General features: G+C 35.8%; 1 protein-coding gene across 3 annotated transcripts; it reads right to left on the bottom strand.

Annotated features, from left to right (window-relative positions):
- Nucleotides 1-1,100: 1,100 nt before the first annotated feature.
- On the bottom strand, nucleotides 1,101-20,595 carry TH9 (thioredoxin H-type 9). 3 transcript variants are annotated; one of them, XM_090002016.1, is made up of 5 exons: nucleotides 20,560-20,595; nucleotides 19,743-19,796; nucleotides 18,781-18,900; nucleotides 3,184-3,306; nucleotides 1,101-1,551 (listed from the first exon to the last, which is right to left on the bottom strand). In XM_090002016.1, the coding sequence occupies exons 2-5, from the start codon at nucleotides 19,761-19,763 to the stop codon at nucleotides 1,396-1,398; spliced, it is 420 nt and encodes a 139-aa protein (XP_089858142.1). In that variant the 5' UTR covers nucleotides 19,764-19,796; nucleotides 20,560-20,595; the 3' UTR covers nucleotides 1,101-1,395. The 3 variants fall into 3 exon arrangements, with proteins under 3 accessions (XP_089858142.1, XP_089858144.1, XP_089858143.1); XM_090002018.1 differs by lacking the exon at nucleotides 20,560-20,595 and adding an exon at nucleotides 20,371-20,385; XM_090002017.1 differs by lacking the exon at nucleotides 20,560-20,595 and adding an exon at nucleotides 20,271-20,285.
- Between the last annotated feature and the right edge of the window lie 6,422 nt (nucleotides 20,596-27,017).

Below are 27,017 nucleotides of genomic sequence, written 5' to 3'. Positions count from 1 at the left end.
GACATTCACAAGTATGAGTTGCGAACATTGTACTATATTTGTGGAGGGGTAAAAAAGTCTTAAAAAAGTTAAAAATTGAAATTCTAGACATGAGGTGGATTTCAGCAAATTGTGAGGCTTTTCTGAAAATGTGCAATTTCACAAGGATAGTATGGTCATTTTTCATTAAAAAGATATTATTTTTCTCAAAAAAATATCAGCATGTATACAATTTTACAAATATAGGCAAGTATATAAAATATAAAAGACAAAATTTAAATATTTTTAAGAAGTCTTAATATTGTAATAGAATTGTTGCATTTTAAGAATGTGGCCCAAGGGGGGTTGGCATAGAATGGAGGTCCTAGCCTTAGATTTTGACCGAAGGTATGACAGGCTGAACCAGCGTGACCAAGTCTTTGTGTCGGGTGCAATTTATTCAAGTTACAAATAAAAAAAATGAAAAAAAGAATGTGATATTTTGAAAATATAATTTTTTCCATTTAACAGTTTTTTAGAGCACCATGAAAGTATCACAATTAGGGGTGTCAACAGGTCGGGTTTGGTTCGGTCCCAAGTGAAACCAAACCTGACCCCAATTTTCGGGTATGATATCGAGTCAGAACCCGGGTCTAATCGGACCCACCATAAAAGAAACCATACCCGATAAGAACTACATGAACCAGACCCACGCCATACTTGGTAAAATAATATTTTTCATCATTTTTACATTGAAAAATTGCAGGTCTTACTCGAAACGGGCTTGGGTCTGGTATAAAATTTCACAAACTATACCCAGCTCCATGTATTAATTGGACCTTCGGGTCCGGACCTGAGTCTTAATCGGGTCATTTTATTTATCACCATACCCTGACCCTATAGGGTTTGGTAGGGTCGGGTCCCCGTAAACCCGACCCTTTGACACCCCTAATCACAATATTATTGGAATATAATGAACAAGTTAGAGAAACATCATGGCAGTTGTATTCTGAGATTATAATACTTAATATCCCAGTATTTTTTATTCATCTTAGTAATTCTATAGATTACTTATTCTTCAAAAAATATTCCACCTGTTTTAACAACATTTAAAAACACACACAGATATTAGCAATGACATATTTTTCCCATCTCTTCTATTACTTTTTATTTTTTCAACAACATATTCAGAGTTCAATGAAGAGATGATTTACAGGTCAGGCGATGGATATCATTATGGCTGCCCATAATAAAAACATTGTGAACCAACATAGAAAAACACCATACCCCCTAACCCGTGACCATTTTCTCAAGCTAAAAGAAAATGGGCATTTACGTGATTGCTTCCACACAAAAATCATAAACAGGAAGACTAGACATCAAATACAACAAATTATGCACTTGTAGCAAGATAAATTGCAGAATGTGTACATCCAATCATTGCACATGTGGTGTGGTTGAATCAACAATGGCTGTGATCCTCTTCAGAAGTTCTGGTTTATTAGCACCCACAAGTTTGTCAGCTACCTGCTGCCCATCTTTAAGGAAGAAGAAGGTAGGTGTTGCGCGTATGTCCCACGATGAACTGAATTCCTGCGGCATATTAAACAAATTATTTTCAGAAAACATTAACCAGCTAACAGCATTATCTCTGTTTTAGCATAAAGATGACTTGTGGAACTTTCTTTTTCCTGATGAAGACATGATATCATAAGCATTGAAAACAGAATAGCAGCCCGCTGTAAAGCCTCTAGTGATAGTGTGTTCATTATGAGGGATGTCTTTTACCCTGGGTTCCATATTTATGGACCGAGTGTCTGCATATAAGATGATTATCCAATTTACTAATTAATAAGAACCAGTCTTCCCCAAACTTTGAATCACCCCAAGTTTGGATCAGTTTATAAGTTGCTTTTTGCCATTTATGCTTATTTTAAATAGCAAGTTTTTATTTTTTAATGATTTTTTATAAATTTTGCCCCTTTTTTCAAAAGCAGGGGGAGACCTACTTTTTTTTACTTATTTTCTTTCATTCTACTCCCCATTATCCCCATCCCCACCACCACTTCTCCACCATCACCACCACCACAACCACCACCATCATCATCACCACCACAACCACCACCATCATCACTACCACCACTTCTCCACCATTACCACCACCATCACCACTACCACCATTGTCATCATCACCATCATCCACCACTGCCACCACCACCATCTACCCTCACCATCATCACCATTACCCACTGATCTTTTCTTCTTATTATAATTTAAACAGTTGGTGATCCAAACATTCACTTAATTAAAAATAAAGTTAAGATTCTACTTTATAAAATGTGCTTAAGTTTATACATGTACTCAATAAATAAAAATAGATCCAAACAGGGCCTCAGCTTACATCTTTAACCATTTTAGCAGTGACAAAAAAAGCTTGTTGATAAGCCTATCACAAAACAGCATTTATGCTGGTAAACAAAAAAAAAATGCCTTAAGACATTTCCTGTGTACGCCATGATTTTATCAACTTACAACTCCTGAAACAAATAATTCCATATTTTTAGTACTTCATGATTCTTAACAGAAATATGCATCGGAATTTGTCACATGAACATGGCCAAGACACGAAGGAACATTTTTGATATGATACAAGAGTTTTGTGAAAATATACCGGACATACACACACAACATGCTTGACATGATACAGGAGTTTTGTGAAAAAGTAGGGGACACAAAATCTGAAGCAACAAAACACAAATGACAATTTAAAACTGCAAATTCTTGAACAAAAATCTTAAACTGTTACAATTAATAGAAATTAGATAATAAAGTGCAAGTCAAAAATTGAAATATACATGAGTGACAAGTTAAAAAACAAAAACAAGAGAAAAAAGGATCAAGTTCATAAAAGTGTTGACCATGTCTAATATATGTTTGATTGTGTTCAAGTTGCATTGTACCATGTCCAATGTTCGTGCCAAATGCCAATGTGGTGTTGCTTTAAGTTGACATATGTCATGCACTAATCGTCCATGTGAAGACCAGAACAAATTTAGAAAATAGTGGATTTAACAACACAGTTTGCTCAGACAAAAAAATGCACTATACTGGACAGCAAAAGAGCCAAAGGAGCTGTTATACAAGTATAGAGAAATTCAATAGCATGGAACCTTTCCCAGGTTGCAACACCTAAAAGAAAAAGCATTAAGGTCAAGTGCAACGTACACTCATATCATCAACGTCTACCGTCAGGAAAACCAGTGAAGGATAATTCTCCGAAAGCTCACTATAGTAAGGGGCAATCACTCTACAAGGACCACACCAGGATGCACTAAAATTTGCCACAACCTGAAGAGTATACGGCAATTAATATTTGATAGTAGAACAAAAAATACATAGGATTCCAAAAAAGCTAACAAAGAGATCAAACATATGGAATCCCAGAAAAGAATAAACATCATCCAAAACATAAAATCCACAAATTTCAAAAGAACTGGAATAGACCTAAATTTTTTTCCAGCAACCTATATGCCTGTAAGATTTCATTTAAATGATGACTTCAGATATATGAAGTAATGTCACCAATCTAATTTTATCACCATTCATTCAGCAGATATATTAATTGTTCCTAAAGCAAACTATGCTGTTGACTAAAACCAGCCAAAGCAAATGGAAGACGGTGTTTAAGCATTGAAATAACTGGTCATATACATTAGAAGGTTAGAGAGAGAGAGAGATGCTATTTTAACATAAATCTTAAGCATCAAAAGATATGAACTATATATAGGGGATCATGTAATTCCATAGTCAATCATCAAAAGATATGAATCACATATAGGGTTTCCATAATGCCATAGTCAGTGAGCTGAGCATCAGGAATTTCAAGTAAATTTGCAATTTACCAAAAAAGAAAAAAGCAATCTTTTCTCGAAGGCCTCTTATTTAACCATTGTAAATTGCAAGAACACCCATTGGGTCATATCTATGTCACATGGGTACGGGTAGACACGGCAATTCAAAAAAATGTGGGTACAGGGACACGGCGATTATATATATATATATATATATATATATATATATATATATATATATATATATATATATATATATATATATATAACATTAATACAAAATAAATTCAAAAAATCAAAATCCATTTTTCCAACAAGACAACATGAATTAATTTAACATTTAGTCTGAATATCTGATAAATAATAATCTATATTCTGTCTGAAAATAGATAATCTATATTCAGTCTGAATATCTAATAATATATCTAATAGTTTACTATTCTTAATGGTGATGAAAATGTCTAAATAATCTATATTCAGTCTGAAAATATCTAAATATATATGCTATAGTGAATATATAAATTGAATACAAACTGAAAATATATACTAAATACAAAATGAAAATATAAATTGAATATATGTAAATTATAAACTGAAAATATAAACTGAAAAACACTCTAAAAACTGAAAATACCCTATATCAATCGCCGAGAGATGCTCCTACCTCTTCCCCATCTGCCAAAGGTCGTTGGAGTGTTGCGAGGTGAGCCCTTCAGTCGCCGAAAGGTCACTACTCACTAGAGTGTTGAGAGAGAGAAAGAGAGAGGGGGGGGGGGGGGGGAAGACCAGATAGAAAGAGAGAGGGAGAAGATGAGATAGAGAGAGAAAGAGGGGAAACGAGATGAGGAAGATGAGAGAGAGAGGGGGAAGATGAGATAGAGAGAGAAAGGGGGGAACGAGATGGGTAATCAAGAGGGAGACAAAGAGGGAAATCGAGAGAGGGAGAGAGAGCGGGGAATCAAGAGCGAGTGGGTCTAGGGCATCGGGAGAACAAAGAGAGGGATGGGGTGGTTTTATTGGGTGGGGGTTATAGAACTCAGATGTCACAGTTCATCAACATATATGCATAGATTTATTCAGAGAAAAATAACATGTTTCAAGAATAGTAATAAAATAAAATAAACAGCGTGAGCAAGATCTTTTGTTTTAATATTTACTCTTGCAGCAGGTGCTCGAAGGAAAAAATCATGACACAGTTGAGACCAGAGTTACCGACAGCGCCTAGCCTAGTGGGGAAGCGCGCTTCTCTAAAGTGCAAAACGTCGCGCTTTCGAAATGTGGCGGGAAGCGCCAGTTTTTTTTGGGAAGCGCGCTTCTCATTTATGGGAAGTGTGCTTCCCCCTCGCTTCTCCCATGCTTCCCCCTCGTTTCTCCCGCGCTTCTTCCCTTTTTTCATTTTTTGTATTTTTATTTTTATTTATTTTTTCGCTTCCAGGTCGCTTCCGAGACGATTCTTGATTTGCTTTTAAGTCGTCCCACGCTTCCCGCTTCTTAAAATTTTGAAAGTGTCATGCTTCCCGTTTTCGCTTCCTGTATCGCTTCCCGCTCCCGCTCCCGCTTCCTCAACTGACAACCATGGCTGAGACCGTAAGGAGGTTTATTATTTTATGTGTTTTAATAACTCGTACGACTAACTAACCACTAGAGCCAATCAGAATACGGTATAATGATTAAGAGAAGTTTTACTAGGGCGTGTTTGGCAAAGATGCATCATATTCTTATGCAGAAGTCCATGAAAACTACCAACCTAAGATATACTTGTGGTAGATCCTGTCTCCTACCTCCGATGACCAAGGACGTTGAGTCATTGTCACTCAAGAGCCCATTTTATTAACAACAATGTCAATCGGAGTTGTTATACCTATCCTCTCCAAGGCAGGCATAGACCTGAATGGGAGACAAGGAGTATTTCTTTCTTAACAAGTGATTTATCATTGTATGTACCTCTTGTGGGCATTCCAGGGTATCGATGGCCCACGTACCCCTTCTAGGTAACCAACATTTTATGATTCAGTTATATGTTCCCTATCATTCAGCACTGCTCCGGCTCTTTTGGTGCTTATGAGCACATTGCCTGTGAAGGCGGATCCCTTTGCTCGTACGAGCACTTCGCCTGTGAAGGTGCATTCCTTTAGTGTGTGTGTGTGTGTGTGTGTATGCATGTATTATTCATCTTTCAAAATTGCTCTGGCTCTTTTGGCCTTTACGAGCACTTCGCCTGTGAAGGCGGATCTCAATTATCACATTAATCATGCATACGATCAAACATCATAAAGTTCATGCTTTTTAACACATATAACTTTTATAATATTTAAAACATTATAATCATGTTTTACTTTAGTATTTTGAAATATATAAGTGTTTCAGTTTTTTCTCTTATTTTTATGCTTTACAGATTTTTACTTTTTCTTTTATGCGTCTCTAGGTGACACAGCTAAACATATTTGTTTAGATGAAGTTGAATGTTAGAAATGTAATTATTTTTAATTATTTAGATTCATTCATGATTTGTTTAAGGTCTCGGTTTTTTAGCTTCAGAATTGTGTTGAATGTGTATTTTATGTTGTTTTTAAGAATTTATTGTAATTTTTGTTTTTAATTTTTTCTTTCTTTTCTTGATCCCGACTAGGCCTTTTAGGGGGCTGGCACCTAGGCGTCAGCTAGAGCTTTTAACTACTTAGGATTGAGTGGATACAACTTGCACCTATGATTTTCCAACTAGATTGTACATACTGTAGACAGTGCCAAATATTTATCCTATGTATATTATTTATTATCTATTTATGGGTTAATATTTTATGTTATTGAAGACACATAAGTATTGATCTGGAAATCATAGGTTTAAGCTTTATCAACTCAATCTGACCACATAGATGTGCTAAGTTGGATTGTATTATTTCAATCTAAACATATGATTTTTTGAGTTGTGAAATTTTAGTGCATTGTGGGCCCTTGACTTTTGAAGCCCTTAAAAACCTGCTTATGTGTCAAAATCATGACTCAAAACTCATTTTCTACTAAAGAAACTTATAGATCACATCCATAAAGTCCTATCTAAAAAATATGAAAAGAAGGTGATTTATTTATGCTAAACACACACACACACACACACACATAGAGAGAGAGAGAGAGAGGATGCAGCCAACTCTATGAGGAGCACTACAACATCAGCTTCTCATTAGTGTGTGTATGTGAGTATAAATGAGAAGCTGTTTTCATAAATGCTAATGTATATATATATATATAGAGAGAGAGAGAGGATGCAGCCAACTCTACGAGGAGCATTTATGATATCAGCTTCTTATTAGCGGGAAGGGCCTTCCCAATCACTTCACAATTGTTTCCATCCACTTATCATTCATTTTTAACCACTTCCACTTGCATTTTTTATATTACTATATGTTAAATTTAACTGTAAAGATTTTTATATCATCCTACTCGTTTTCAGTTTGTTTTTTATCTGTTTCCACTTCCACTTCTGTATTGCTTCCTAAATGTTTTCTTTGTTGTTTCTTACACACTTCCATGTCATGCTTCACACTTTATGCTTAATTTGACACTCACTTCCTTGCTTCCACTTTACAAGCTTCTCACAACAGCTTCCAACTCTAGTAACTATGTTTTGGACCACTGTGTGAAAATCTCTACAAAAAGAGATTGTGTGTAACACCACAATACAAGAAATACAAAGAGTGCACAAAGGCACAAAGGAGAACACTCACAAGTGCACGAAGGCACGGATACACATGCACAAAAGCATGAAACAAAATGAACTTCAATTCATAAGTTCGCAAGAGGGGCTTTACAAAAGCATTGTTATTGCATATGCTCTCACAAAAAAGGATAGGTTTACAAGGGCCACTAAGGCCTATTTATAATGCAAAAAGAAGTCACAGGGTGCAGCTCAATATGACTGTTGGAGCTGCACCCAACGGTCACATTTGTGACGGTTGAGGCAGCTCCAACAGCTATATGGAGTTGTCCCTTTCACAAGGGTCAAAAAGAAAAAAAGTGTAAAAAGAAAAAGGTGTAAAAGGCAAAAGTAAATAAAAAAAGAAAAAGTAAAAATGTGCCCATTAAGGTGGTCGACACCTATTGAGTAAAAGGACTGAAATACCCCTAATGGGTATTTCAGTTTACAGTTAAAAGAGACATAATATTTTAACACTCCCCCTCAAACTTAGGGTGTCACGACCGAAAGTTTGCCAAGAAGGAAGTTAAATCTTGGAGAACACAGCGCCTTGGTGAAGAAGTCTAGCAGTTGATATTCTGATGTAACATAAGGAAGGTTAATGGTTTTTCTTAAATATTCTTCATGAACATAGTGGCAGTCCATCTCGATATGCTTCGTGCGCTCATGAAATGTGTGATTTTTTATAATGTAGATTACACTTTTATTATCACAACATAATTTTGTGGGCCCTTGAACTTGAATATTCATATCTTCCAACAAGTTGTGAATCCAAACAATCTCCATGGTAGTAGATGTCATGGCTCTATACTCAGCTTCGGTGAATGAAAGCGATACTTTTTGTTGCTTTTTGCGTCTCCAAGAGATTAATGATTCACCTAAAAAAATACAGAAATCAGTGGTGGAGTGATGGTTATTTGTGTCACCTCCCCAATCAGAGTCAGTATAAGCAATTAAACTTAATTCAAACGTAGAAGATAGAAATACTCTCTTGTTTACTGTACCCTTTATGTATCTGATGATGCGAAGGATGGCGCTCATATGGACTATAGTAGGTGCATGTTGAAATTGACTAGCAACATTTACTACATGAGAAATATCAGGCCTGGTAATGCTGAGATATGTTAGGGATCCAACCAGTTGCCGGTAAGGTGTGGGATCTTTTAGGAGAATCTCATCATCAATCTTCATCTTTGAACCTACAATTTCAGGAGTTTCGCAGACCTTGTCATCTGTGATTCCTGATCTATCAAGAATCTCACAAGCAAGTTTAGTTTGAGACAAAAAATAGCCTCTCTGAGAATAGGCAACCTCAATTCCCAAAAAATATGTCAGAAATCTTAAGTCTGACATTTCAAATATTGAAGTCAAAATAGATTTAATGCTCTTGATTCCTTTGATATCATCACCTGTTATTAACATATCATCAACATATAACAATAATATAACAATCCCTACATCAGATTTCTTAACAAACAATGCAGTGTCAGTATAGCATGAAGTGAAACCATTTTCAGTCATTACATTGTTAAACCTATCGTGCCAAGCCTTGGGTGCTTGTTTCAGTCCATAAAGAGCTTTACGAAGATGAAGAACTTTATTTTTAGGGATTTTCATACCAGGTGGAGCATCCATGTAAACTTCTTCATTAAGATCTCCATTTAAAAAGGCATTTTTGACATCCATTTGGTAAATATTCCATTTTTGAATTAAAGCAATGGTGATAAGACATCTGACAGTAACCATACGAGCTACTGGAGCAAATGTCTCTTCATAATCAATCTCATATTCTTGATTGTACCCTTTAGCTACAAGACGAGCCTTATACCTTTCAAGAGAACCATCACTCTTAGTCTTGACCTTGAACACCCATCCATCGACATCCTATAGTTTTCTTGTCATTGGAAAGAGAATGAAATTCTCAAGTGTTAGCTTTCTTAAGAGCTTTGAGTTCACTCTTTATGGCTTCTCTCCATTCAGTACATTGTTTGGCTTCTCCAAAAAATTTTGGTTCAAAATAAGAGTGAATGGCACTCAAACAAACTCGATATTTAGGAGAGAAAGAATCAAAAGATACGAATCTAGAGGGATTCCTTCTAGTTCTTTCAGTTCTCCTAAGATGAGAATCATGAGTGGAAATAGTCTCATTAGGTTCATTATATAGTTCAATAACACTCCTAAAGGTGCTTCTATCTCTATGAGAATAAGTGATGGGTTCTCTAGATACATTTTCTTCTTGAGGGGTAGAAGGGTTAGAGTTATTGTTGATCACAACCATTTCATTTTCACTATTATATGTTGTTTCATCATCACTAGAGATATCATCATCCTTAGATAAAAGGTCAAAAAAAAATGAGTAATCAGCATTTTCTAAATGAGATTCATTTTTTTCAAAACCACTATCATTTTCCAAAAAAGTTACATTCCTTGAAACATATAATTTATCATTCTTATAGTCATAACATCGAAATCCTTTTTTAGTTTCCGAATAGCCAAGGAAAGCACAAGGAATGGCTTTTGGTGAGAGTTTATCATTTTTATCGGTAAGAACAAAGCACTTACAACCAAAAACTCTCAACCTATTATAATCGGGTTCTTTTTCATATAGAATCTCAAAGGGAGAAATTTTATCTAAATTTTTGGATGGAAGTCGGTTGATAAGATGGACGGAAGCAAGAGCCACTTCGGCCCAAAAATTTTTAGAAATATTTTGAGAAATGAGAAGGGTTCTAGTGGTTTCAATGATATGCCTATGCTTTCTTTCGGCCAAACCATTTTGTTGTGGGGTCTTAGGACACGATCTTTGATGAACAATGTCACAATCCTCAAGATATTTCTTAAACTCATTAGAGAGATATTCACCTCCGAAATCGGTCTTAAATATCTTTAAATTACTATTAAATTGATTTTTGATCATCATATGATATGTTTTAAAACATAAAAAAACTTCATGCTTATGTTTGAGAAAATATATCCAACAATATCGTGAGAAATCATCCACAAAAATCACATAGTAAGCAAAACCACCTTTGGATATGACAGGTGTCGGTCCCCAAACCTCCGAGTGAATAATTTCAAAAGGTTTAGTACTAAACATAGTTCTTGGCTCAAAAGGTATTCTTCTCATTTTTTCAAGAATACAATCATTACAAGAGAAAGTATTTTTACAAAGATCTTTAACAAAATGTAGATAGGATAACTTGGCAATGTTAGGATGACCAAGTCTCTTGTGACAAACATTTATGTCTTTATATTGGGCCACATTACAAAAGGTGTTTTTAGGAATTTAAAGAAAGTCCACATAGTACAAGTCTCATTTCTTAGAGCCTTCCTCAATCAATCTCCCGGACCAGTGATCCTGTATTAAACATTTATTAGATGAGAATTGAATGTTACACCCAAGGTCCGTGAGTTGAGAAACGGAAAGCAAGTTTAAATTTAATTTTGGTATAAGTCTAATTTTTGGAATAAAGAAGTTTTGGGTTTTAAAATTTCTAATTCCCTTAATTTCGAGAGAAGTATCATCCACAGTCGAAACAAAAGAAGATGACACATTTTTAGAATACTCGGAAAGAGATGAAATGTTTGGGGTCATATGAAAGGATGCACCCGAATCTAAGAGCCAAGAAGTTTTACCTGGAGGAGAAGAGGTGGATACGGCGGCACCGGAAATAGCTCCCTTTAGAAGAGGTTGAAGAGCCTCCACAATTTGATTGATAGATAGAGCTTCTTTTGAAGATTCCTTTTTGGATGGTTGAGATGTAGTTGTGTAATGAAATGGTGGTCTTCAACAAATGCACGAATAACTCACAAACAAGTGCCTATTGGAGACACTACAAGCATGACCCTTGAAAGGGTATAAAAGGAAGAACACTTGAAAAATAAATAATATTTTATTCATGAACAAAATGCTTAAGAAGCATAGTAATTTACATTGAAGGGTTTAACCCTTATATATACAAAAAAGTGGAAGAGAGAGGAGAGCTCATTTTGAGCTCTCCAAAAGAGAGCTTATTATAGTTGTTGGACTACAGTCCAACAACATTTATTATAGTTGTTGGACTACAGTCCAACAGCTATTTGCACAGTCAAGTTCCAACAGGAACCTGACTGGATCAAATATCTAGTTTCTATTGAACTAGATGCTAAAAAAGAAAATAAAGAAAAATAGAAAAAGAAAATAATAAAAGAAAATATAATAATATTAAATAATATATATATATATATTACAGTTTATATTTTAACACTTCCCCTCAAACTTACGATACAATGAGCGAAAGTTTGTCTAAGAGGAAGTGAAATCTGGGAGCAGCGAGAGGCTTGGTGAAGAAGTCTGCTAATTGATATTTTGATGTAACATATGGCAGATCAATGGTTTCATGTAAGTATTCCTCTCTGACATAGTGACAGTCCATCTCAATGTGTTTAGTGCGCTCATGGAATGTCCGGTTGCTTGCAATGTAGATCGCACTTTTGTTGTCACAGCACATCTTTGAAGCTTGTGTTGCTTTAGCTCCCATATCCGCTAGCAATCGTCTGAGTCAAACAACCTCCATAGTGGTGGTTGTCATGGCTCTGTATTCAGCTTCGGTGGAGGAAAGAGAGAGTTTTTGTTACTTCTTGCACCTCCACGAAATTAAGGCTTCACCTAGGAACACACAAAAACCAGTAGTTGAATGTCTATTATTGGGATCACCTCCTCAGTCAGCATCAGTATATGCAATTAAATTTAATGAAGATGAAGCAGACAAGAAGAGTCCTCGTGAAAAAAAGGATTTTAAGTATCTAATAATACGCAAAATTGCTCCCATATGCACGGAGGTGGGAGCATGCTGAAACTGACTGGTTGTATGAACCGCATGAGTTAGATCTGGCCTAGTAATGGAAAGATAAGAAAGAGCTTCAACAAGTTGTCTATAAAGAGTAGGATCATCAAAAAGTTCTCCATCATCAATTTTCATTTTAACATTGATAACTTTTGGAGTGTTTACTTTCTTATCATCTGTAATTCCAGACCTGGAAACGATATCAAGAGCAAATTTAGATTGAGATATCAAATACCCCCGAGGGGAATAAGCAATTTCAATGCCTAAAAAATATCTTAATAAACCTAAGTCAGTCATTTCAAAGTGAGTTTTAAGAAGAGATTTGATATTTGCAACTCTCTGTTTGTCGCCTCCGGTGATTATCATATCGTCCACATAGAGAAGAAGAATAATGATGCCTGCATCAGATTTCTTAACAAACAAAGCAGTGTCAGTTAAACAAGGTTGAAAACCAATATCAAGCATAACATGACTAAATCGGTCATACCAGGCTTTTGGAGCCTGTTTAAGACCATAAAGAGTTTTTTCTAGACGAAGAGTTTTACCCTTAGGAATACTAATACCAGGTGGGGCTTCCATGTATACTTCTTCAACGAAATTCTCATTCAGGAAAGCATTTTTGACATCTAATTGAAAGATAGGCCATGTTCTAATGGAGGCCAAGGCTATTAAAGTTCTAACAGTGGTCATACGTGCCACAGGAGCAAATGTTTCTTCATAATCGATGTCATACTCTTGGGCATATCCTTTTGCTACTAAACGGGCCTTATATCTTTCCAAGGTCCCATCATTTTTGGTTTTGACTTTGTATACCCACCTACAGCCTATAGGTTTCTTACCTGGAGAGATATCTTGGATCGTCCAAGTATTGGCCTTTTCTAGTGCATCCAATTCTATTTTCATGGCTTCTATCCATTCTATATGATTTTTGGCTTGAGAATAGGATGATGGTTCAACATATGATTATATTAATGTAATGGTGGCCCTATACGTGGGTGAAAAAGATTCATAAGACACAAATTTTTCTGGAGGTCTAGAGATTCTAGACGTTCTTCTAGGTGAGACTTCAGAGTATTTTTGTAATGCACATGGAAGATTTTGCTCTCTACGTCTTGAATATTGTAGACTAACATCTCTATGGATTTGCTCTTCATTATCATCATTTTCAACAACAATAGGACTTTGATCATTGTCAAGGTCACATCCAACATCACATTCATTGGATTTTGAAGTTGGATCAATTAAAAACGAGTATTCAGTGGCATCCTTGGATTTTTCAAATTCAAAGAAGCTTTCTTTTTCCAAAAAAGATACATTTCTTGACACATATAATTTGTCATTTTGAAAATCGAAACACCTGTAGCCTTTTTTATTATCAGCATATCCTAAAAAGGCACATGGGATTGCACGAGGAGAGAGTTTGTCATTTTTGTTGGTGAAAACAAAACATTTGCATCCAAAGACTCTTAATCTAGAATAATCTGTAGTTAAATTAACAAGCTTTTCTATTGGAGTTGTATTCTTTAATGAGGAAGATGGCATCCTATTAATGAGGTAGGTGGCAGTTAGGACCGCTTCAGCCCAAAAACTTTTTGAAACTTGATTTGCAATTAGCAATGTCCTAGTAGTTTTCATAATGTGCCGATGTTTGCGTTCGGCTAGGCCATTCTGCTGTGGAGTGTGTGGACATGATCTTTAATGTGTAATACCATGTAAATTGAGATAGTCTTTGAATTCGTTGGACATAAACTCTCCCCCTGAATCAGTGCAAAAAACGAAAATATCATTTTGAAACTTATTTTTAATCATTTTATGAAATATTTGGAAGTTAGCAAAGACATCAGATTTATGTTTAAAAAAATAAATTCAAGTATGTCTAATCAGATTTATGTTTAAGAAAATAAATCCAAGTATGTCTAGAAAAGTCATCAACAAAAATGACATAATATGTATAACCACCTTTGGAAATAACTGGTGCGGGGCCCCAAACATCCGAATGTATTAACTCAAGTGGTCGTGAGGAAACAAAAGTTCTACTAAAAAATTGTAACCTTTTCATTTTGCCAAGAATGCAGTCTTTACAAGAAAATTTTTCAAAATTACAAAATTTTTTCAAACTTGGAAAATATTGAATTTTAGACATATGAGGATGGCCAAGTCTTTTGTGCCATAAATCCAATTCTATTTTCTGAATATTATAACAAAATGCATTCTTGGGTAATTCCAAAAAGTCCATGTAATAGAGTCCTCCTTCTCTATGGCCTTCCCCAATCAGCTTCTCTGACTGGCAATCTTGTACCCAACAAGCATGAGAAGAGAAGGATATATTACATCCATAATCAGATATTTGCGAGACAGATAAGAGATTCAAATTAAGTTTCGGGATATATCTAACTTCTGAAATAAAAAAAAAATGGATTTTTGAAGATTTTCAAAACATCCTATTCCTTTTACTTCAAGAGATGTGTCATCGGCTGTAAAAACCTTTGACACACTTGAGTTATTTTTAAGACATTCGGATAGACTATTAACATTTGGGGTCATGTGAAAAGAAGCACCAAAATCTAAAAGCCAAGGAAAGTTACCTGAACCGGAGAAAGATGCAATTGCCGCTCCAGTTGAGGCTTCGGTTGAGGAGGATACCCCTTTGAGAAGAGGTTGAAGGATTTCCATCAGTTGAGCCATAGACACAGGTGCATCTTGATCTTTTGACTCAAATTCAACAGATGCAACTCTTTTTTCTTCTCTTCTTTTTAACTTTTGACATTGAGGCCTATAGTGCCCCTCCGGTTCATGACAATGATGACAAATAACTTTTCTTTTATCAAAGTCGTCGTTTTGCCTTCCAAAATGAGGCAGCTTGTAAGTACGAGTATGATTCCCCGGTCTAGATACAGCTAAAACTGAGTCATCATCAACTTTTGGAGTACTTTTTCTAAGTTTATTTTCTTTCATAGTGAGCTCTTCTATAGTATCAACAATAGAAGGAATTTTTCCACGATGTAATAGGGTCAATTTGGTGGATTCAAACTCCGGCCTTAGACCATTCACAAATTGATAGAAATGTTCCATATCGAGTTGCTTTTGGCGAAGCTCGATATCTTCGGCACAATGCCATTTGGGCTCAAGAAGAGCCAACTCTTCCCAAAGTTCGGACAACTCATTATAATATTCTCGAATAGTTTTATCTTTTTGAGTCATTGTCCGAACTTTGTCTTGTAAATTGCATACATGTGCAATATCTTTAAGGGAATACATGTTTTCGAGGTATTCCCAAGCCTTATCGGCATGCTCAAACTTAGCTAGACTAGAGCATTTTTTAATGTCTATGCTATTGATGAGCCATGACATAATTTTTGCATGCCCTATCCTCCACTCTTTTCATTTCTTTTCATAAGTGGCTAACGCCTTACTCTTCTCTTCTTCCGTTAGAGGAACCTCTTTATCACCCTCTTTCTTGGTAAGAGATAGTTTAGGTTCCAAATCGGAACCATCCACTATACCCCATAAACCTTTTCCCCAAATGTGGTGTTTTATAATCGAAGCTCACATTACATAGTTAGTATCATTTAGCTTCATAGGAATGATGGTGATCTTATCATTGTCATACATCTTTTACAAGGGTAAGAGAGGAATAAATAGGAGGAGAGAGAGAAAAAAAATAAAAAGAAAAGAAAAAGAGTAGACAAGGGAATAAGAGAGGATACAAAACCAAAATTTTTTGTAGCACAAGTTCGCCTTTCTTCAAACAAATTTTCTTGAGCCAAGAACAAGGTGATGAAACACCTTTTGTAAATGTGGCACGAAAATCAAGGTGAAAGCACTTCCAGATCTAAGGATTTCGTAGCTCTGATACCATGTAATGAAATGGTGGTCTTCAACAAATGCACGAATAACTCACAAACAAGTGTCTATTGGAGACACTACAAGCATGACCCTTGAAAGGGTATAAAAGGAAGAACACTTGAAAAATAAATAATACTTTATTCATGAACAAAATGCTTAAGAAGCATAGTAATTTACATTGAAGGGGTTCACCCCTATATATACAAAAAAGTGGAAGAGAGAGGAGAGCTCATTTTGAGCTCTCCAAAAGAGACGTTGGACTGTAGTCCAACGTCTCTTATTATAGTTGTTGGACTACAGTCCAACAGCATTTATTATAGTTGTTGAACTACAGTCCAACAGCTATTTGCACAGTCAAGTTCCATCAAATATCTAGTTTCTATTGAACTAGATGCTAAAAAAGAAAATAAAGAAAAATAGAAAAAGAAAATAATAAAAGAAAATATAATAATATTAAATAATATATATATATTACAGTTTACATTTTAACAGTTGCCATTGCTAGAAGTTTCTTCCATTTTGGGCAAACCGGTTTGATATGACCCGGTTCTTTGCAAAAGTGACATAAGATTTTGCTATAATCTCTTCTTCCTCCTTGATTAACTTGATTTTGATTCTTAAAATGAGAAGGTCTATATGTTCTTAAATTGTTACCGGGTCTAGAAACGGCATTAACACCGTCACATTCTTCTTGATTTGTGGACATTGCAAGCACACTAGGATTTAGCTTGCTAATGCTCATACGGGTTTCCTCTCCACTTAATTTAGTTAAGACATCTTCAAGAGAGAGAGAGGTAAAAGAGGATAGGAGAGAAGATCTTATTTGCTCAAACTCGAGCCTTAGCCCATTCAAAAAATTGAAGAATCGGTCTTCTTCTAATTGCTTATGACGAAGCTATATGGCTTCTCCACTCCACTTGGGTTCAAGCATGGCAAGCTCATCCCAAATTGAAGAGAGTTACGCAAAATATTCTTTTATAGACATATCACCTTGAACAAGAGTTAACGCTCTCTTTTGAAGATAATACTTATGGGACAAGTCCCTAGAAGTATACATCTTCTCAAGATACTCCCACGCTTGAGAAGCCTTTTTAAACTTTATAATGTTGGCATTAATCCTTGTCTCAACGGAAGAGAAAATCCAAGACAAGATCTTGAAATTCTTCATTTCCCATTCCTCATGTTTCCTACTATATTCCTCAAGAGCATTAGTTCTTTCATCTCCCTCAAGGATTTTGATTTTCCCTTCTTTAACTAAAGTAATTTTAGGCTCTGGTTCCGGAATCGAGCCTTGAATGTAACCCCAAAGCTCTTTCCCTTTGATGTGAGCTTCCATATTTTCAGCCCACACATGATAATTTGAGTCATTTAGCTTGAAACCAAGAAAAAAATGGGAGTCTTTCTCACCCATTAGAGAGGAAAGAAGAAAGAAAAGAATATGTATCACAATAAGATTTTAAATCTTTTTTGTTATAGTAATCTTCTAAAATATTGAATGAAGAAGAGTCTCCACTCCAATCACCAAAAAGTTGAAGGCATGTTTTCCGAGGCACTTGATATTGAGAAGAATCACACCAATTTCTTTCTCCAAACAACCTTGCTTTGATACCATGTGAAAATCTCTACAAAAAGAGATTGTGTGTAACACCACAATACAAGAAATACAAAGAGTACACAAAGGCACAAAGGAGAACACTCACAAGTGCACGAAGGCACGGATACACATGCACAAAAGCATGAAACAAAATGAACTTCAATTCATAAGTTCCCAAGAGGGGCTTTACAAAAGCATTGTTATTGCATATGCTCTCACAAAAAAGGATATGTTTACAAGGGCCACTAAGGCCTATTTATAATGCAAAAAGAAGCCACAGGGTGCAGCTCAATATGACGGTTGGAGCTGCACCCAACGGTCACATTTGTGATTGTCGGGGCAGCTCCAACAGCTATATGGAGTTGTCCCTTTCACAAGGGTCAAAAAGAAAAAAAGTGTAAAAAGAAAAAGGTGTAAAAGGCAAAAGTAAATAAAAAAGTAAAAAGTAAAAATGTGCCCATTAAGGTGGCTGACACCTATTGAGTAAAAGGACTGAAATACCCCTGATGGGTATTTCAGTTTACAGTTAAAAGAGACATAATATTTTAACACAGTGGTGCATGTTCACTTTAAATTTCTAGCACCTACACAAATTCAAGTTTTACTTGAGTTGTCCAGTATTGCATTGAAGAACAAAGACACTACCATAGAAAGCTACAACCAAAGTGCACTTGAGATGTCCAGCATTACATTGAAGAACAAAGACACTACCATAGAAAGCTACAACCAAAGTGCACTTGAGTTGTCCAGCATTACATTGAAGAACAAAGACACTACATAGAAACTAGAAAGCTACAACCAAAGTGCATAGGACAACTTAAATTCCCTTATTGTTTTGTCTGCAGATCCAAAACCATTGCCAGATAGATATAGTCGAAAGAATAAAAAGCAAGGATATATTAATATTAAAAGAACTAAGCTTGATAAAAAAACACATTGACATTGCTCATCTAAAGAATATGCATCAACTCTTGCATGGTTAGACAAGATTCAGAGAAAAGCTGAAGAGCTTACAACTTTTCCCTCCCTACTAGCCTCAGATATCTTTGCATCCCAACCTTCTTGGCTCTTTATAATCTCTACATTCTTATCCATGAAGATTCTATAATCTGAGTCATCTTCATCAGCATGCTCCTACATATTTTCATGTAGAATAAATGTTTCCACCAGGATTACATAAATTAAAATAAAAAAAAGGTTAATGGTCTCACAATCAAAAAGCAAAGAAGCACATACGAAACTATCTATAATAAAAATCAACCAACTGCAATTCATAAAATTAATGGTTGAAAAATGCATATTATTTCAGAACACATCATCAACCATCTTTTGATGGCAATAAGCGTGCCAAAAAAATACATTCTCAAAGCTAAGTCATAAAACCAGCCAAGACAAAATCCTAGCAGGATGTGAAATGCAAACAATGCAGGATATATCAAAGAATGAAAAGCAAACTCAATATGTAACAGATCCATATATGCTTACCATACTACATAAGTAGGAAGAACGTATAAGTTCTCCTAAAGCGAGAGTTATATAAAAGACTATCCAAATTACAAAGCACATACAACATCCTGCTCAAAAAGGCAATAGCAGCAAGAACTCAAATATGCAGACACACGCAACTTTATAAAGAGATCAGCACACTGAATATCCAGAATGAATGTTCATAAGATAACTACATGAAGAAATTTTGTGCAAAAATAATAATACATATCAATGTGCACAGCCATCCCATGGAAAGATAACCGTTAGGCAAGTTAGATAGTGCTCTTGTCGTCACAATAGGCAGAGAAAGAGCAGAGCAGAACGCTTTTACAATATTGCTATAAAAAATAAAAAATCTTGCTACTTATATGTTCCTACGATGTTCTACTTGGAAAGTTTAAGTTGGTGTAAAACACTCGTAGAAGATCCATCACATATCACAATCAGATTATCTGAGTCCTTATTTTAAAGAGGGGGGGAGTGCTAACCTTGTCGCAGCAATTGCCCATTTCACTGTTCTGTCAACTTGAGGTGTAAGACTCCTGACAATAAAAATACAGAATCACAACCTAATAAAGGAAAACCTAAAACAGAAAAGCTTATGCTCTGATGACAGAAAATCAAAAGGAGAGAGAGAGAGAGAGACGACGACGATGATTCACAATTAGGTTAATATTTGTTACTTGATTGGGGCGTGCGACAGAACAAGCAGGACTATATTCTGTGTAACCGTTGCTATTTCATTCCATTCCGTTCAACAATAGACCAAAACTTGAATTAATTGCAATAGGATAAATCAATCAAATCCTAATATGAGAGAGAGAGAGAGTTTTATGGGGTACAAATGTTAATGCCTCCTAAATTCAAATAAATCACCATCAAAATTCGCCATTTTTTAGCACTGTCCTGTCATAAACAGATACAAAAAAAAAAAACCTAAATTCACGTAAATCATACGATAGTCGACACCATCCAATTCCAAATGAATAAATGAAAATAAGATCAACTAGACTGACCTAAACTATCGTCTAAAACCGCTGCACTACTCGATCAAAAACAATTTCCGAGAAAACATTAATCCCCCAATTCCATCCGCAATTCAAACCAGAAATTCACCTTTAGAAAATCAAAACAAGTGACTAAAAGCGGGGCGGGGGGAGACCAATTAAGCTTGACGAATGCTAAATTTTTCGCTGAAGCCCTAGAAATGTTGGGGCAGAATCCGAGCTGAACAGTGAAGGAAATCTAACAAAAAATCTCGACGAGGAAATTCAAAGTCTTCTTCAAACTGAGAGAGAGAGAGACCTTGGCAGCAGAGAAATTCCACGATCGTGCAGAAATAAATGTTCAAGGATCCGGAACAGCTAAATACAGGAGGAATCGGACTCGCTCGGCGATCCGAAACAGCCAAAAATTGCAAAACCTGGCTTGGCTTGTGTTAGGCTCGTAAAGTACTCGTTTAAACTCGCAAAGTAGGCTTGACACGCATAACACGAGCGATGGATGCTGGGCTCGGTTCAGTTCATATAGGCTCATTAACTAACAGTAAACATATTTTACGCATATTCATATCATACATAGAGTATGGATGGTTGAAGTGTTTGAATTGTAAACAATAAGTTTAGGGTTCAAATCTCACTGCTTACAGCTTTAAAATTATATATATAAAAATTTAGTAGTTGCTCAATCCACACGTGCTCAAGACGAACACAATCGCTCTGACTGTCCACTGCGCGTGTGAAAGAAATAGTCAATGCACAAAAAAATAGCACAAAAACACTAAAATGTGCAAAAAAAGGCCTTTAGCATTTTTGAAGGGTTGTTAAAGGTCTTTTTTTCACGGAGACCTTTAGGAGCACTAAAAATGGCCCCTAAAGATCAACCGGGGATGCGCTTGGTACCATTTCAGATTATTTTTAGTGTCACCCCAAAAGCGTCGTTAAAGACCCTTTTGTGATTTTTGAGCGATTTTCAATCTTTTTTGTACAAAAAAATGTTGAGCATCCATCACACCTGCGATTGAGTTTTTTATTAAACATATATAGATTGAGCACCTACCACTCATTATATATATATATATATAGAGAGAGAGAGAGAGGGACCTACTCTCACATATTATAAATCATGGTTGTAGGTTGTATTTTCTCAATTAAACCTTATGGATGTACTCAACTTAGTTTATTTGATAGGAATCATGCTTTGGATCATGTTTTTTGATACATCGTGAGCGGTTGATTTTTAAAGGTAACAAAAAAAGTTTAAGAAATTTGAAAATCTAAAGTTTCCTTTATGTAATATCATGTATTCTTACACTTACTTGAAATTGAGTTTTTCAAAAATTTAGCTAAGTATAAAAGAAAAATCGGGTAAACCTCGTTAATAGGCCTATGTCCTTTGAGTCTCGAATCGACCCAGGTCTCATCGACAAGGTCTAAATGAGCCAATTAAAAAGTACAAAAAAAAAATCTTATTTTTTACCTTTAAACTCAAGCAAAATTTGGATTAAATTCAGGCAAATTTTGAAAACGAAATTTAAAGTATATGTTGTTAGATGCGTCTCAGAATCTCGAGTCCAACGATATATTACTTTCCCCAATCCGAGTTACGGTTGGCCCGAAAATCATTTTTTTTTCAAAAAGGGACCGCCTCGACGGGCCGGGTCTAGATTTGGATCAGGCTGGATCAAATGTATTTGATTCAAGTTAATATGGATTTGGACTCTATTCAAGACCCACATTAATCTGGAGTTGATCCAGCTCAGGACCCAAATGGGATTTAGATATAGATTTTGATCTTAGATCCATATCTAGATCCAAACCCATAGCCAATGATAATATAGCTTTAAATTTATTTTTATATTCAAATTAAAGTTAAAAAAGACCCCAGAGGGATAAGGTACCCTCTTAAAGTTTATGAATAATTATTTATTAATAAATAATCAAATTAATATTAAGTATAAATTAATTTTGAATTTCAAAAGTTGCTTTATGGTAAGTCTCTAGAAGAATCTACTTTAACCTTAAAACAACGAGAGAAAAAGGCAAGTAAAAGTAAAAAAAGGTAAGTGAAAATTTAAAGTTTGAAAAAGTTACTAAAAAGGAGGGAGTTAGAGAAAAAGTAACTTTTTCTCCAGCCCCCAAATGAGAAACCCTAGAGGGACATCACCTCTAGGGTCTCTCTTTATTTAAAGTAAAGAAAAAAGAAGAGGGGGCGTGAACTAGAGAGAGGAAAAGAAAGAAAGAACAAAGAGAGAGAAAAGGGAAAAGAGGAAAAGAAGGTAAAGCGAAGAGAAGAAGAAGGAGAGAGAAGCCATCATCTTCTCTGAAACTTCGAATCTCTCTGATCCTCTTTTCCAAGCGTAAAAAAAATGATATAGGTTCATCTCTTTTGATTTGAATAGGGAAAAAGAGCTTAAATATGATTTAAGCAACATTTTATAAAAAGATCATAAATCTGATTCAGTTTTCCATATTTAAAAATAGGGAAAATCGACATATACATGGTGATCTAGTGGTATTTCGAATTTAGGATGCAATATCCATAAAATGATGTGTCTTATTTAATATTTATGTACATATTTTGCATATATATATATATAGAGAGAGAGAGAGATCTGTCCATGAAACAATCGGATAGATCTGGACAGGTCTGATCCTTTTTAGTTCGGGACCGACAGGACAGACGAGATAGACGTGACAGATCTATCCCAACACACCTGCCGTCCAATCTTGACATATCTGTCCACTGCAATACTGGACAGATCTGGATAGGTCAGCAACTAGGTGCTATTGATTTTGTTTCTAGTTTTTTTATAAAATAAAAAAAAGGGTGTTATGATATGCTTTCACCAGGCCCAGTCGTGCCCTGGGTTCAGCTGGGCATATGAGTGTGACTGGACCCAACCACTGTGTTGGTTGGGTGAGTCTTAACAGGGCACTGACCCAGCTGAACTGGGTTTCGGATGGGCCAGATACCTGCATAAAGAAACAAAGAGATATAAGCATATGCATGTATTTCCTATAAATAAAATTGTTTGTACATCCATACCTAACTAAAAATTTGCATAAGCATGTTTATTAGTCTATGAATATATGCAAATCTGAACATGCATATATTTTTTACATAAATATCCATATATATATGCTTACTTGAGTTTGAATCTGCCTATACATGCATATCTGGTGATAAAACTGTATATGCATGCATTGTGTACTACCTTACCAGGCCTAGTCGAATCATGTTCGGCTGGGCAGGAGTTGTTTAAAAAAAAAAAGAAGTATGCCTTTGTTGAGCCTTGGTAGTTTTGCACAGGTCTGGCCTGTACAGGGTGTTGGCAAGGATTTTAAAACCCCAGCTGACTGTGAGTCGGCTGGGTATATATATTTTTATGCTTTTGGGCCGGCTAGCAGCCTAGCCGAATCAAGTTCGGTTGGTCTGCCAGGCCATGGCCATCCTGTGTAGGCGCAGCCATTTGTCGGTTGGGCATGGTCTTAAGAGAAAAAAAGTCTAGCCATTGTTGGTTGAGAGAGGTACACAACAAATTAAATAAATGCGCAGGCATGTGTGCAGTATAGGCCCAGCCAGACTATGTTTGACTGGGCATGCTTAAGAAATATATATATATATATAAGTTAATGTGCATACTTACATGCTTTGGAATATAACCAGAATCACATGTGTGTTTAGATTTACGTATAGATGTTATACATGTTCAAAAGTTAAATACTTATGCTTATGTTCAGAAGTTAGTATGTTAATTGTTTCCTAGTTATGATCAGAATTAATATGTCTAATGCTCATGTTTGTATCTAGAATGATAAATGTTAAAATCCTGGTTTTTGTACAGGCTAGGTGTTAGATGTATGCATATGTAAAATACAACTTTGCATGTTTGTACATGTTCAATTTTTTTATGTTTATAATGGGACTATTATGCATGTGTACATATGCGCATTGGAATGTATACATGTGGCTATCAGTGTTGTCCCAAGTGTGGGCAGCATGACTTGGACTCGAGTATGTGTTGTATCTCAAGCTGGCCTGAAATGGTAAAAAAAAAATATTGGTTATGTCTGCTTATGACATTTAGTATGTTGTTTATGTACTTATGCATGCAAGGAAAATAAAAATCCTGATAGTTACATTGTTGTTGTACTAATATGATCACGTGAATTGGTACATATTGGGCATGAAATGAATTGTGAAAAGAATAATATCTTTTGCAATCATGTGGTCATAAGTATAAGTGAAATGGTTATACATGTACATTATCATTATGGTTGCATGAATGTGCATTTGTGAGCATGATGAATGATGTCATATGTGCATGCTCATCATGGTTTTTGCATTGATGCATCAGTGGTCAAAAGTGGATCACTGCAGGTCGGGTGAGCCTTGAGCAGGTGTTGCTCCATGTTGAGTTTATGCATTGCAAAACTCAACTTAATGTTTTTAAACTAATTGCACTGTTTCATGTGATAACGGGTCGTGGTCCCATGATGAGTTTCACATGTTAAATTGCGAAACGAAATGTTTGATCTTTTTGCATGCTGAATTGCAAGACAAAGAATTGAAATAAATCAGTATTTTAAATAAAAAGATAAACGAGATAACAATGTAATTAATATTTTCTTGAATGTCATTCCTTTAGTGTGAGAATCCTAGAACTAGGTGGTTATGCCCTTGAACCTAACTAGGTGGTTCACCTCCCGGCCACAATTTTAAGAAGATTTCTCCGCTTTGGCTGGAGGTGATGTGCAGATACAACTGTGGTCATTAGTATACCAAGAAAGTGACATTAGTGGATGTTGATTTACTAATGTTCTGACATTAGATGCTAAATTCTAATGTTTCGATGAATGGTGTTGAATCCTAAAGTCAGTTGAGGGCCAAGTAGGAAACCCAGTATTAAAATACAAATTTGTGTCTTAAGCTACAACTGAGGATCCAACTTGAACTCGAGAATTGTTTACCCGTTTTGAGTATCTGCGGGTTATGGTAATAAAAAGAGAAACAAAAATATGTGCATTAAATAGGGACATGCATACAGAAAGAAAATTATGATAATAACTTAATATAGTTATTCATGCATGTGCATTGAATCCATGCATTTTACTGTTCTGCATTAGATCATGCAATTTTATTGTTTTCTGGAATGTGATATCTTATGTTATATAATTTTTAAAATGCATAAAAGATCAGTTGCAAGATGCGATAGTTGTTACATTTTCTATAAAAGTATTGCTTGAATCTAATTTATGTTCTTTCTACTTATTTGAATTGATATAGGAATCCATACACAAGATCTCGCATTTTGACACCTTGTGTTTTTCACAGTTGCTGAGACTCGGTGATTGAATTTGCTATTTCAGGGAGCTATGAGAGTTACATAACTGCTAGACAGTGTTCAGTTTGGATAGAGGGCTCTACTTTAAATACTTATTCTTATTATTTTTATTATTGTGATTATTATTATTGCTCATGTTCTTGGTCTCTAAATATTATAAATTTGATTGAATAAAGTTGGTTTGCTTTTAGTGATGGTAGTGTAAGATCTCTTGTAGTTGTGGATATGATTACAACTGTAAGGCCCCGGTCTCTGGGAATGTTTCCGTAATTGTTTAAAAAAATTGCCACTTTTTAACGGGTCAGAGTTGGGATCGTCACAACTTTGGTATCAGAGCACACCATAAAATCTTATACTTACTATGTTTTTATATCAAGTTTTTCTTTTTGGTAAGTGAGCCCTGTCCAAACTGTCAACAAGTTAAGCCTCATACTCCAGAGCAGTCTCCATCATTGCTAAGGCTATTTAGTATTGTTAAGAATGTTTAAAGTTTTGTTATGACATGATAGTATATCTAAAAGTAACTTCCTTTTGGTATATATTAGGAATGATAATATATTATATTAATGTCATTGTATTTGAGATCAATTCTAAGAGGGTAGGATCGATGAGAATATGACCTTAAATAAAATTCTTCATGTTGTAGATGTATCAATGGACGAGTGCTTCAACTTTGGCCGCTCCCGCTGACTGGCAGGAGCAGAGGGACTTCATGATGAATGCTCTTCACACTTTGACCAGGATCATGGCTACTCATGTGCAGGCGCAGACGACGCCAACACCCACTTGCATGCATCCTGCCGAGGTTGTTACAAACCCTGACCATGTTACATGTGAGAAATTCCTGAAGTTGGATCCACCAACTTTTTTGCGAAATGCTGATCCAGAAGCCACAGAGAGCTGGGTCGAAGAGATAAAGCCAACGTTTGAAATCTTGCATGTTCTCGAGGAGAGGAAGATTGTATTTGGCATGTACCATCTGAAGGGCAATGCCAAGAAATGGTGGGACACCCTACGAAGGGTGAAGTACAACGAAGATGAGGTGATCCCCTGGAAGATTTTCAGGAAAGAATTTCTGAACACTTATTTTCTCTCCTATGCACGGGAGCAGATATAGCAAAAGTTCCTCGAGCTGAAACAGAAGAACTTGAGTCTGGTGGACTACACCACCAAGTTTAAGAGCTTGGAGCGTTATTGCCCAAGCTTGTTTGTGGACGACAAGGCGAGGGTGACTAAATATGTTCATGGACTGAAGGACGGACTTCAAGTCCATGTGATGATGAGCTGATCCACTACACTAAGCGATGCTATAGAGTCAGCGATAATCCTGAATGAGAAATGGAAGAGGTACAAAGGCGGGCAAAACTTCTGTAGGAGTGAGAAAGAACACACATGTGGGTGGCAAGGTGCAGGGTAG

Source organism: Nuphar pumila, chromosome 3, assembly GCF_984573655.1.
Source record: "Nuphar pumila chromosome 3, dmNupPumi1.hap1.1, whole genome shotgun sequence".
NCBI classification, from domain to species: Eukaryota; Viridiplantae; Streptophyta; class Magnoliopsida; order Nymphaeales; family Nymphaeaceae; genus Nuphar; species Nuphar pumila.
Note: the sequence above shows the minus strand (reverse complement) of the source record. Positions and strands in the feature narration are given on the sequence as shown.

Bases quoted from the DNA above. Each gene is read 5' to 3' on its own strand.
- TH9 (XM_090002016.1), bottom strand. From the start codon at position 19,763: ATGGGCAATTGCTGCGACAAG. The intron at 18,901-19,742 runs GTTAGCACTCCC...GAAAATATGTAG, and splicing joins TGGGCAATTGCTGCGACAAG to GAGCATGCTGATGAAGATGA. The intron at 1,552-3,183 runs GTACGTTGCACT...AATATGCCGCAG, and splicing joins TAGACGTTGATGATATGAGT to GAATTCAGTTCATCGTGGGA.